Source organism: Argopecten irradians, chromosome 1 (genome assembly GCF_041381155.1).
Source record: "Argopecten irradians isolate NY chromosome 1, Ai_NY, whole genome shotgun sequence".
Classification (NCBI taxonomy): domain Eukaryota; kingdom Metazoa; phylum Mollusca; class Bivalvia; order Pectinida; family Pectinidae; genus Argopecten; species Argopecten irradians.
Genome location: NC_091134.1, coordinates 54,674,741 through 54,687,920, shown reverse-complemented (window position 1 = coordinate 54,687,920; position 13,180 = coordinate 54,674,741). Strand labels below are relative to the sequence as shown.

The 13,180-nt window shown below is 32.8% G+C and overlaps 1 protein-coding gene across 2 annotated transcripts; it reads left to right on the top strand.

Annotated features, from left to right (window-relative positions):
- Positions 1 to 923: 923 nt before the first annotated feature.
- LOC138333698 (uncharacterized) lies at positions 924 to 13,106 on the top strand. Of its 2 annotated transcripts, none has more exons than XM_069282257.1 (2): positions 924 to 1,161; positions 11,664 to 13,106. In XM_069282257.1, the coding sequence occupies exon 2, from the start codon at positions 11,730 to 11,732 to the stop codon at positions 12,711 to 12,713; it is 984 nt and encodes a 327-aa protein (XP_069138358.1). In that variant the 5' UTR covers positions 924 to 1,161; positions 11,664 to 11,729; the 3' UTR covers positions 12,714 to 13,106. The 2 variants fall into 2 exon arrangements, with proteins under 2 accessions (XP_069138358.1, XP_069138349.1); XM_069282248.1 differs by lacking the exon at positions 924 to 1,161 and adding an exon at positions 7,042 to 7,344.
- The last annotated feature ends 74 nt before the right edge of the window (positions 13,107 to 13,180 follow it).

Genomic DNA, 13,180 nt, shown 5'->3' with positions numbered 1-13,180 from the left:
ATTGTCGTGACGTTATAATACTATTATCGCAACGCCATGATACTGTTGTCGTGACTTCATACCATTGTTGGGCACTTGCAAAGATGTCGTGTAGCTTGTCTTTACCCTAGGGTTAGATAGACAAATCTCACACCGGTAAAACTGTGGATATCCTTGTCTGGGGTAAGAGAAAAAGCAATCTGATATCAATAACAAAATCATACCTTAGTTATATATTAAATTATTTAGTACATATATGTATTTGTAACACGGGGAACGCTCTACAAATTGCAGTACAATTAATGTATATATTATACTAGTAAATTCAACAGAAATCAAAGAGGACATACGAATGCACACACACATATATATAAAAGGATATTTAAAATGATTGATGGTATATTGATATAAATTTACATAAGAAATACTTCACACAAGCCACTATAGAGGGCGAACTGAATGTTTGCCCATCACGTAATCATTCAGATGTACTCTAGCGACAATGTGGATTATATGACATTTTGCGCTTTAAATTTCTGCCATTTGATAAAATACCCCTGCTGTTATAATCACAACTAAAAACACACTATAATTTGTTCAAAATTTATTTCATAATGACATCTCACAGACGATATAAATATACCGAATGTTTGCTGGTATGATATGAAAAGAATGCCCGACTCTATTTGCTTTGCTAAGTAACAATGAGTCGAGTTAATGTTTGAACTGTTCCCGACGTTTCGCTTTGTTTTATGTCTGCGGTATTCAAATATCTGCGTGTCGCAAGTATTTTAATAAAAATATTTAACGAATTAGACATTTAGGGTCCGACATCCATTAATATATACCAGGTAGGTATGAAAACAGCGGGAAATGGCTTGTTTGATATGCGTTATGTGTGTTAAAGTAAACGTTATGGCAAGTGTATATAAGAAACATAAACGAATTATGCCGAACCCGTCAACTTAGTCTTATTCGTCCACAAATCGGATTCCAATCTCAGGATTTGAATTGATTAAACATGCAGAGGGCAATGCCGGCTCAGACATGGGACTTTGGCACCTGATTTACAAGTTGAAGTACGATCTTCTGACAACCAGACCAAAGCTTGAGAGGAGCGACAGAAGGAAGTGTGAAGGTGTATGCTGTACAAGGAGGAGTTTATGTATCGAATGTAATCAGGTAGGTTGTTTTCTTTCCTTAACAGATCCATATATTTCTTACAGATATACAATTTGGATTAATATATGAATTATTATTGTTCACGCATAACACGAAAGAATATTAATATTTTTTTTTATTTTGTAAATGTATATTGTTTCATGATATTAAAAAAGTAGTAATAAGATTAATATTGTAAATGATTCACAATAATATTATCCGAGTCATTTGTATAAGAACACTGACCCCTTATAGAATGTTTTATGTCATTTACATCCGGTATTCATCGTATACTCGTACACTCTCGGCTGCACTAGTAGTACCGTATCGAAAGATAGGAAATGAAATGGATAAATATTCCTCGTGTCAAATCAAGAAAATGATATTTATTACATCAACATTCAACTTCCCTTTTGCTTGAGTTTCTCTTACGGTATTTCATTCCAATATACAACAAAATGGTATCATAAGTATGTTTAGCTTAATCAAATATAATTTTCTCAACATTAAATATGCACGAATGAAGCAATCATGCAAGCAAGGTTGTTCTTTCATATGATCTTCCCAAAGGAACGTTCAAGCATTCGTTGCTGAATTTCGATTTCATCTGGATTGAATTATGCTATTGAATTCATCCCTAATTGAATTATGCTATTGAATTCATCCCTAAAGATCGAATAAATGTCGTCGCTATTGTAACTATTTCTTTGTTAAGATTTATCATATAAGACATAAATATGTAACATTTCCATTACCACAACTTCATTTGCCGATAATTTGGTGACAGTAAAATCAGAATAAGTCAGTGATAGTAAAACCACAGATTTTCGTTGACCGACACTTTAATGTGTAATATTGTGTCAGTATCATATCACACATTTAATTCGTGGATGTCTGTACATAAGAAACGAACATGTGTGCTTGAAATAAAAGAATTTGTAGAGAAAGGATAAATTGGGAACAATTGTGTATTACCTTAGGTTAGATAAGAACAACTTAGTGATATGTGTTAAACAAATAGATAGAGATAAATCATGCAGGAATTCACTGGAACAATAGCAAAACAAAGAAGAGAATATAATCTCTATTTTGTAAAAACTGTATTGTGATGTTTTTTCTGGAAGTTCGAATCATGCAATTTTACCTAAATGCGTTAGATACAACAAAATAGTTGATTAAGGAAATTAAGAATGTCACAGTATCAAGTTCAGATGTTTCTATATTTTAGTAATAATGATATCACTTTTTATGAAATTAAAAAATATATTAATCATAAATCTACTTGTTTTCCCCCGATACATTTGGAAGGAAAACGGATTTTTACGTTTTGATTAGAAGCAAAGCCAAATTTTGGAATTATACATTGGCAGTGAACTTGGATGTATAAAAGAAATCTCATCAAAGCCTATTACTAAAAAAAACAGAATATTTTGTCATAAAATAAATAAATGAATATTTGCTTTTGTATCAACTTGGAAAACACATTCAGATGTAGGGCATGTCCGATTATTCATGACTAAGAATGACCTTAAATCAGAAATATGGCATATTTCCACATCAAGCGTCCTTACTCAAAATTAACGGTATCAGAAAGATAACGTCTAAGTTTTTTATTTGACCAGGTTTTAGTAGTGAAAGTGATTCGGAGTTCCCATATAAAATTCACCTATCCTAAAGCATGGTATGTGTCCATGGATATCGACCTGACTTGTCATACACGTGATTATATAATTATAAGTAACGAGTAAAGTTATGCACACATGATACAACAAGATGATATACTTGTTCTTGTACTTTTGAAAGAATACCATTTAGGTCAAAAATGAACGAGTATCATTGGGATTTCGCGCCTTACGATTCGTGTTAATAATTATATTTAAAACATGCTGAAGTTTTTAAATTGTTCATAATGTGTTCATAATGTGGATCATGACTCAGTGCCTGATCTTTAGATAGACGTTAAGTTAGTACCTAACAATACGATTTATTATATTCCAATAAGATTAGGAAGTTTAAGAAAGCTTAATCCATTGACGTGTGTAAACATACGACAGATTACCCAGCGCATACTGATGATTTACACACTCAAATTGTACTTAATATCAAAGCCTATATAATATCATATACGACGTTCTTAAACAAATATACTGCATAACGACCACACTGAATTAAGGAATCATGTGTTCATCCCATTTTTATTGTGCCCAGAGATTGATGTTAAAGAATAGAAAATCTGTTATTTTAGACATATTTTGTTGTCAAACAAAAGACAATAGGATTGACTTTCTCCCATACCATACAATGAGAAAGAAATACAGACAATGAATATATATAGGATTGGGCAAAACTTATTGCAGATTATAAGACGTCCTAACATACCACAAAAACAAACAAAGAGGATAATGAACATAGAGAAAATATTGATGGATTGAATATAAATACAAAATTAGTCTTTTTAGTAAAAAAAATTTTTTTTCTTTTTTATATATAATCGTCATTTTTAGTAGATGTCCCCATCAATGCTCTTGGTGTTATAAACTGGAACAAAGACAAGAGTTTACCTGATATAGACCAATCGAGTACTCAGCATGGTTTAATATCTAGGCTATACTTCAGTTTTATTGCGGTACTCTGCACTCCTTACAAATCACACCAGATAATATATTACAGGATGAATTGCTCAAAAACAAATAACTACTTTGTTTAATACAAGTTGCGTTGGTCTTACAGTGTAACGCTTAGCTGTGACTTCGACACTTTACCACTTTTCAAATAGTGTAACTCTCAAAAAATATATTTAACATTCGTAGATTTAGCACAGCTTTATAAAAACTCGTTCCAGCAAAAAAAAAGACACAATTATATATGTATGAAACTAAATAAGTGAAAATGAAATGTTTTCAATCAGAAAAGTCAAAAAAAAAACAAAATTAGATTTGAAATCTCTTTAAAATCTAATTGCATCAGTCTCAGCTATTAACAACGTATTAGAAAATGTCAATAACGTAAAAAGTGAAATGTTATCGTTATTAGAAGCGAATAAAACCGGGACTGGAAATCTATCAGATATGCAGGTACTAAAACTTCATTTACCAATTCTAATCCTTGCATAGTTTGGCACTATGTGTTGCCATATTAAATGATTAATTGATATTTATATACATTAATTAAAAAGATCAATTTTCGTGGCGACGTCAATTCGTTGATTTTGGTCAAAAAACGAAATCAACGAAAATTAAACCCTCCCTCCTGGAAAATGATTTCACAGTATAGTAGAATGTAACGCATTCTCTATACAAACCAAACGCTATGTGATCAATATGACTACTATCAGATCGGTAACGTTTGAAGTCATAAAGCACGGTTTTATCCATTATCACACAGAAAGTCGAACATTCAGACAAAGCATGCGATTTATAAACACAATTGCCTGTTATTGTTGAACTGTAAATAAATAGTTTTGAAAGCATGAAATGGCATCACATGACCCCCATATGAAATGCATGTTGGTATTCACCTGGATATGTAAATAGGACTCTGATAGGTGTTGGGAAAAATAATCAATTATTGAGAATAAACGTCTATATTATAAATAAATGAATGAAAAATAACACTCCAATTCCAAACTATATAACTCTTTTACCACAGACATCACAACGAATTCTATTGATTAATCAGATACATTGAAATCAAATATTGATTGGATCAATAGCGTTCAGATTGACAAACATAGTAAACGTTTGAATGAATACTGTGTCAATATGTTGATCTTATTTGACCAGAAATCTTTGTACAGATTGTTAGCCATTGTGTATTGGCCTCCGTCTTTGTTTGTTTTTGACATCACTGAGGCGTTAAAAGGGAAATCTAACACACTTGCAATATTCGTCATTCCAGGTAGCCTGCTTACCATACTATTGTCTAGTTCGATACATAACGGATCCATTGACTTTCCCATAACTTTGTAAAAATAATTTTATCGATAATTCTAGATTTGAACTAACACTGGTTGTCCTGTATATGATGTTAAGTAAACTATTGGTAAAACCTATTGTTCTCGTTATAGACTCATGCATGACTTGAATAAACAATGGAATGTGAATGTGTGAAAGATATCACTTTGATTAATAAGTATGTGAAAACCATCACTTATGACAATGTATATGATTCGTGCGTTAAAATGACGACTATGATTATCAGTAAACATTACTATCATTTATATCAAAAACACTTTGTGGAAAATATAAAAAAAAACGTGTTTGTGATATTTATTGTAGGATGAAAAAGTCCTTTTCTACACATTGTTATTATGATTTTCAGTTTTATTGATTGTGAAAGGTATTATCAGTAAGTTCCGTTGTTACCTTATGGTGTTGACAAGTTATGACGGCTCTGGTAAGTGGGCCCTCACGGCTTTATTGTGGTTATTGGGAACATCCTATTGTGTATACTAAACGTTATAGATATATAGAAGATAACGGTCTAAATAGATTAAATATCTTTTGCCATAACTCTCGCTTTATAATCAATACATTTATCATATGTTGTGTGGACAGAACATGATATGTCAAGAGGTGTATGGACATGTGAGGAAATAGTTTTCTCTTTGAATGTTATTTACATCTCAAATCATCTTTAGAGATAAAAACCGTAAATTCAATATAATCTTAATATGCAGAATACAGACTTATAATCCGTTTAATCTTTTCGTCACGTTAAGAAAACAATTTTTTAAACGTGTTAGATTTATTTTCATATATGGTATGATATATTATATGTCTTTACAATGATAACAATTGCCGTCGTTTGTACACATGACACCAAAATATTTACAAAATCAAATTACACAGTAGGGATATCTTATATCTATGACGGATTTGGCTTACCTGTCAGTTACTTTTATTAGATACCTATCACCACTCAATTTTGATCTAGATTTGCTTTCAGTGTGTCGTTAATGAAAGTGAGAACGCTTAGCCTCTCAAATCACCTGGTTCCATTGCCCTCGTACTACCTGCAGTATCTATATAGGCCGTATGTCGTTATCATCTGGGCATAAGTTGATACTTTCCTTGCTCTTCATAAGGAATTCTTAAAACATACAATAATATTATTGTAAGTATTATAACAAAAATCTTTACTCTTGTTTGCGGTAGATGACATACATACCGGTATACTAGGAGAGATTAAGTTCTTTTCGCGGACAAAATCATGGTGAAAAATGCTTCAATTACTGAACGTGAGTTTTCTATGAACAAATTTGTAAAAAGGAAAAAGAACACTAGTCGTAACTTACTTCTATTTGATTTTTTTCAATTCATCTATTCTTTAGATTACTATATTTTAAGCTCATACTACCACGGACAGGTTAACTGAGGATGTAATGATCACATTTTGATGTTATAGATATTACCGGTATAAATAAAGGTGATATCAAATTGTGCGATCTCTGCACAACCATTATAAACCACTGACTAATGTATTCGTGTTAAGTGGTATCCATGTTGTAGTCCTGTGAACCATTGTCTCAGAACTCTCATACATGCCCTGAGTATCTTAGTTACACTGAAGTGCTGTCAATGTTTATAGGCGGAAAATAAACGAACAGGCTGATACATCACACCACGAAACGTATCGAAAAAATTTATTGGTGCAGAAAGGTTTCATGAGAAAAAATATATGGACTAGAATATGTATATTCGGAAGAGATTAGGATTTGAGTACCATTTTGTGTGACATCAAGTTGAAATTTATTACGAGGCAAGAGCAAGTTCGTGTCCGATAAAACTCCACTTTTAGTTTATTCTCTCACTAGCAAACATCGGCCAGTGTACCAAAGGTAAATGCGGTCACCTTGAGATGAGTGGATGATAGGTTATTCATATTTAATAGTTTACAGTAACCTAACACATGTGAAGTGGTCCTACCCCTGGACATTACGGCCTGCCTGCCTTATCTGGCCTACCACACTTGGCCCTAGCCGGCTCGTGTGGAGACAGGATACAGGTGATATATATATAACCTCGAGTAGGTCTGTGTGGGGAGATATAGGTACAGGTATACACTAGGGTTACAGGTAGTCATGCCGCAGTAGAGTGAAAGTATTCAATCACACATGTCAAAGACTACTGTGACAGCCTTGTAGTTACCCATTGTGTTTCTGTCGGCATCTGCTCTAGGTGGGGATTGATGCATTGTTACCAGGTAAGTTTAATTTAAAGTGTAGGTCGTTGTAATTGATTTACACATTTTTTTATGCGAAGGTTCGTTGTATCGAGTTTAAAATATTTACTAGTTTGTTCATATTGTATCTTAAAACTTATAATATTTGTATTATTTTACATTTCTTAATAGCAAGCATATCATGTATGTAGGACGACGTCCTCCGTGGGAAATCAAATATGTGAATTAATCCATCTCAAATCCATCTTTTATAATCACATGTAAATTTTAATCCATACACATTGACATTGTTTGACCAAATGATGCAGGAAATCTTGTTGTTATGATGATATAGTAATTTTATACATAGAAGACATTCCATATTTGTTTTCATCGTTTGCAATATTGCATGGCTTTTATTATATTTACTATATTTAGGTCACGTCTAACAACAATATAATTATTTTTTATTCCCGATTTCAATGTATATGGCAATTGATTGAATATTTCCACTTATGAATATTTCCACCACGCCCCAAAACCTCGTTTACTGTCTTGTTCTTAACAAAATTAATCTAAATGAAATTACTGAAGTTAAATTAAATTATTTTTCGTTATTCATAATACACCGGTCTATATTTTTCATTAATCGTTAAATGTAGAGGTAACGATAATAGCATGTCCATTTATAACTATTAACGTGGAATTTTAATTGCATACGATATATTGAACATTCGATTGGATATAGAATGAAAAAGCACACAACGCATCGATTGGTTGTAGATCGAAAGGTATTTTTGCCGCAAGGCTGCTGATATTTAATTAACTTATTTTATACTACTTTGATGAAATTGAAATGTTTTTAAATTGTAATGTTAGGCAGTGTAGAGCTGATATTAGTTAATTAGACTTAGATTCTAATGAATCAATGCTGGGTGTAACGTTATCAGCAGCCAGTTAAAATATATCAATAAGAAATTTAAAAAAAAAACCTATACATTAGAAATGTACCTTTAGGAGTTGTGAGTGCCATTGATTTAACAATGTCCGCAAGTAACGTGGCTATACTCTATGTAGATGTCAACAATCGTATGTAGTAGACGCAGGTAAGAGATTAAGTGGTGTGTGTGTATTAAACACAAACTGCGAGTAAAGTCAATTAGTATTCCAAGGCAATATTGATTTTCTTTTGTTCAAGTGTCGATTTTTTTTTTTTTTTTTTTTTTTGATTCTTTCTTCATCTTTTTTTTTAAATACGACTGATGGATGTCTAGTTTCGTTTGAAATACAGCATGGCCTTGTATTCGAAATAAATCGACTTTTTGATGAATATCTTTAACATACATTTACATCAAACACCATGATAGATATACCGGTATTCCATGACCATTGCCATTTTCAGTATAAAATTGATTGATGTCGATGGAATGGAATGATGCTTATTAGGTAATTAAAAACTCATTTTTGCTTGTACCTTATATGTATATCTTGCACAAAGATTTGTTGATTATTGTTTATAAATGGTTACCATGTTGCCCGGGTTATTTTCTGACTAGCTTCAAGTTTGATAACGTACATTCCAATATTTATTTCATAGGTATATTTCTCTGTCAATATTTATTATTGGTATAGCTTTCCTTTACCTATGTGATCAGTCAAGTTAAAGTTTATCACATAGCTGCCACCTGCTTAAAATCTGACAATTATATTATTCACGCCTTTTCCTTGTACCGATGAAATAATATAGAAAGCCTGCCTTAAGCTTATAATGCCTTTATTGCAAATCCACATGTATCCAGGTATTCCAATATATATTTTGCATGCAACCGTTTTTCAATCAAAGTTCTTATAAGGATAGTTACACAAATAGGAGAGTAACGTAAATTAGAAATTCATTGTATAGTATAGAACTTCTGGATTTATTCCATGCTTTATCTATTGATTTGTATCATATTTATAAGGGGAAATGTCGTTTGTAATATTCCTTGATATCACATTGCTTTGGGACACAACTTTCATGAATTCATATTTCGAGACCCTTAAATTTATTTATCATAAGGATTAATTCAAAAGAATATATGACTCCATAGGGATGACACTGGAGAATCTTCTACAAAATTCTTCAGTTTCAATCTGACCTAAATGCACCGTTTGAATGAGGCGCTATTTGAATGTTACTTTTGATCATGCACGTGCGATTTGTAACAGAAAGAAGTATACATGTACATGTATCATAATACAAAGTAACATTTATAATGTTCAATAAATATCTCTTGTTAAAATAACGATTTATTTGTAGTTTAAAAGCACGAAGAAATACTCATAATGGAACTGTACAAGGGTACAAATGGGTTTGACTATTTAGATATATATTCATCATAACTTATCATCAGAACTTTAAGCTAAATGATAGTTTGTCTAGGATTGATATTAAGACATGCTTTTACGGTGAAAGGGAGAATAATAACGCACATTTTACCCACGGCTTTCGGTAAGGACCGATGTAGCATGTAATCAGCACTACCGACATCAAGCCTATCCTTCACAGGTATCAATATTCTCTTATTATCGTTAATAGGATTTTTAAAGCCGACATTCACTGGTTAACACTGGGGCTAGATCCATTTAAATCTCCCCAGAGATGGACAGTGAAGCGGTGGAATTATATATATCCTTATATTCTTATCGGCTTTTATGAGGTCTAAAATGATCCATTTATCATAAAACCCTGTGTGCATGTCTGGAAAGATGTAATAAAATCCTAAATATGAATAAGGCATGTTCATGTATATCTCGGTCACTCTCACCTTATCTGTCAAAAGTCTCCCTCTTCAGTATTTTAAATGTAAACATGTTGTGTAACGTGCCATACAGTTAGTTTACTACCAGGCAATTGTGTTGATCTCATTTTAGAGGTATTCTTATTTTAGAAGTACTAGTATTTAAATTGAAATCTAATTTAATGAGATTTTTATCAATGATTTTCGTGGCTGCCTTATTTTCGCACCTTTAACGTTCCCTAATATAATGGTATATACGTAAGTTGTTAAACCGTTAAAAGACATTTTTAATTATCTAGTATACATAATGTATCTATCCTCAGTAACGAATGTTGTTTTACACACAAGTTACGGTACTTAGTTACAGTGTGATAAGCTTTTAACGAGTTTCTGAAACTAACGATAATACTTCATTACCCGAATCGATATGGAAACCATTAGAACCCCAATTTCTATATTCAATACAAAAACAGCTCTAATCAGCTGTATCCGACTACATGTTAGTTTTGCCGGCTGGATAGGCTAATGATAGTCAATAGATGGTTACTGTGCGGGAAGAATTAAGACCGATTGAAATTCTCTGAAGACTTGTTAATTCTGATTGTGAATCGATATTTTTTCCTTACGTAACTAATGTACTGTGTTTGTGCGTTTTTACAGAACAGTTAGCAGCTCAATCCTATTAAACATCACCTATGGTATATAGCAACACATTGATAGCTTACTATAGTCAGTTTGTTATAGGAACATACAGTTGTTGTATTTGTTTACAATAAATGAACTAAACAAATATATCATAGGAAAATGTATTATATTAAAGCACCTTCATTGGTTAACATGGATGTTATTCTTTAATAATATGCCAAATTATAGAAGACGTTAAGCTGACGGGGAAAATGGACTATTGATCAATATTGATGCTTTTTGTTTTGCTGACATTCATTCCCAAGGACGCCATCATACGTTTACAATTATAATTGACAATGTATTCTAAAATCCGAGGTCATATCCATTTTATTCGTGTTTTTCTTTATACATTTTATTGATAAGTCATTGATCTCTTTTAGGGTTTTTGAGATAATGTAATACAAGCTCAAATTAGTTTGTCAGTGGTTGAGTTATGATCAAATGCTTTGATCCGTTTCTATCTAGATTATTGTTATTAAGCTAAACAAAAATATATAACATTTAATTGATATTTGATATACACAGTAATAACTAAAGTGGAGGACAGTTTAGTATCAGAAAGTCATATTACCTTCATGTCGTTAATAGGGAATTTACAGCTACTAATATTCCATATTTGTCACAGCTAATGTCTTTTGTGTTAACATTTCTGGCTTGCATAAAACAGAAAAAATATCAAAGACTATAATGAAATCAAACAGGTTTGTGATGGAGGAAGAAAATGTCCCTACCAATTATGCAGCATTTCGTGTTATGCATTACGCTTGCATAATTATGTACATGTCAATTACATTGACGATGAAATAAAACAAAGGATCATGTATGGTCTGGAACCTTTTGCTTATATACATGTATTTATCACTTTCTTATAATTTGTTTGTTTTGTTATTACAGATGGCTCATCGTGTCCGGTATTTATCATCCTGGTAGTGATTTCCATTGACGTATCAATAATCGAAAATGTCTGCTCTGGAACATCCAAGTTATAACTCCTCGAGGGTACAGAGGGCATACAGAATCAATAATATAGAGACTGCAAAACTGCATGGACGTCTTAATATTCTGGATAAAGAAAGGAAGCGCCAAATTCAGGTCACAAATCAGGACATCCGACTGATATCTGTTACTTTGGATTACATTAATGCCTGCAGTGGTCAGAGCCCAGAAGGGCTCGGTCCGGACTCGGAAGAAGAGTATGAGAAACCAGAAGGCTCACCTTGCTTTTTATATGGTGAACGAATTGTTAGTCGTAAACGACGACGATTCCAACGCCCGCAGTCAGCCGCAGAGCGGTCACGTGTCAAACCTTTAGATTTATCTGACCTAAGTGAAAGGTCTAGTGAAGTGTCGTCATCAACACGACCGCAAAGTAGTCCCGCCAAATCACGAACATTTATTACGTCATTAAAGGGTGACGGCGATTTTGATGACGTACCCAGCATTTATGCCGACGATGACTCTTTAACCTCGTGCAGTCGGCCATCCACCCCAAGGTCAAACCAAACTTGGATGACAGACACTTCAGCTATTACTAAAAAACTTCTCCGTGCTAATATTAATGCGGAAAAACATCCAATGGCAAGGAGGGAAAGCATTCGCCAACGTGAAATGGGTCAATTTAATGCACAACACGTGTTCGATAAGAAAGCTATGGCTCGAAAAATGTACTCAGTTCGTAAACAGCCTTCAAGAGACCCAAACGACAAAACGGCACCTAACTTTCCAAGTACGGCGATTAACAAAAATGCAGGAATAATGGATATTCTGAATCAACGGCGCCCAACGCTTTCGGCGAATGAATGGAAATCTCATCTTTCTCACTCTAGGAGTCCGATGACGATTGCAGACCAGAGGAAACATGTGATGGACATTAAACTGGGTATAAATGAGGACAGAAAAGATAGGATAAATAACAAAGTGAAATCTTTTATGGGCGAGTTATAATGGTGCTAGACGTTTGCCACAATTGCCATGAAACAGTGCTCAAACGCAATATATATAGCATGCTTCATTGTTCATCCTATGCAAATCTGCACACCATTTCTTCTGGCACGAAGTATTTTGTGAATGGAATGAACATTGCAAATATGATGTGTCATGTTGGCTGATCAATGCGGAATCATTAAATTATTTATATAATGACAAATGCTGTCTTTGAATGCTTCATTTGTGGAAATGTTCTTGAACAAAAACTAACCAATCTAGTTAGAATATTAGTAAATAGTAAAGCAAGGATCTTTACTTTACAATGCGTTAGCATTGATAAAATGGTATAATTGACCGTTTATATTTTTATCAGAAAATATTCTAATTACTAGAACTAAATTACTCTTCCACATGTAATCCTTATCTACTTCATGTATCTTACCTTCAGGATTTATGATTAAGGTGAATGTTTTCTAATCAAACAT

What these genes read in the sequence shown, in the direction of transcription:
- LOC138333698 (XM_069282257.1), top strand. Translation starts at nt 11,730, where the DNA reads ATGTCTGCTCTGGAACATCCAAGTTATAACTCCTCGAGGGTACAGAGG.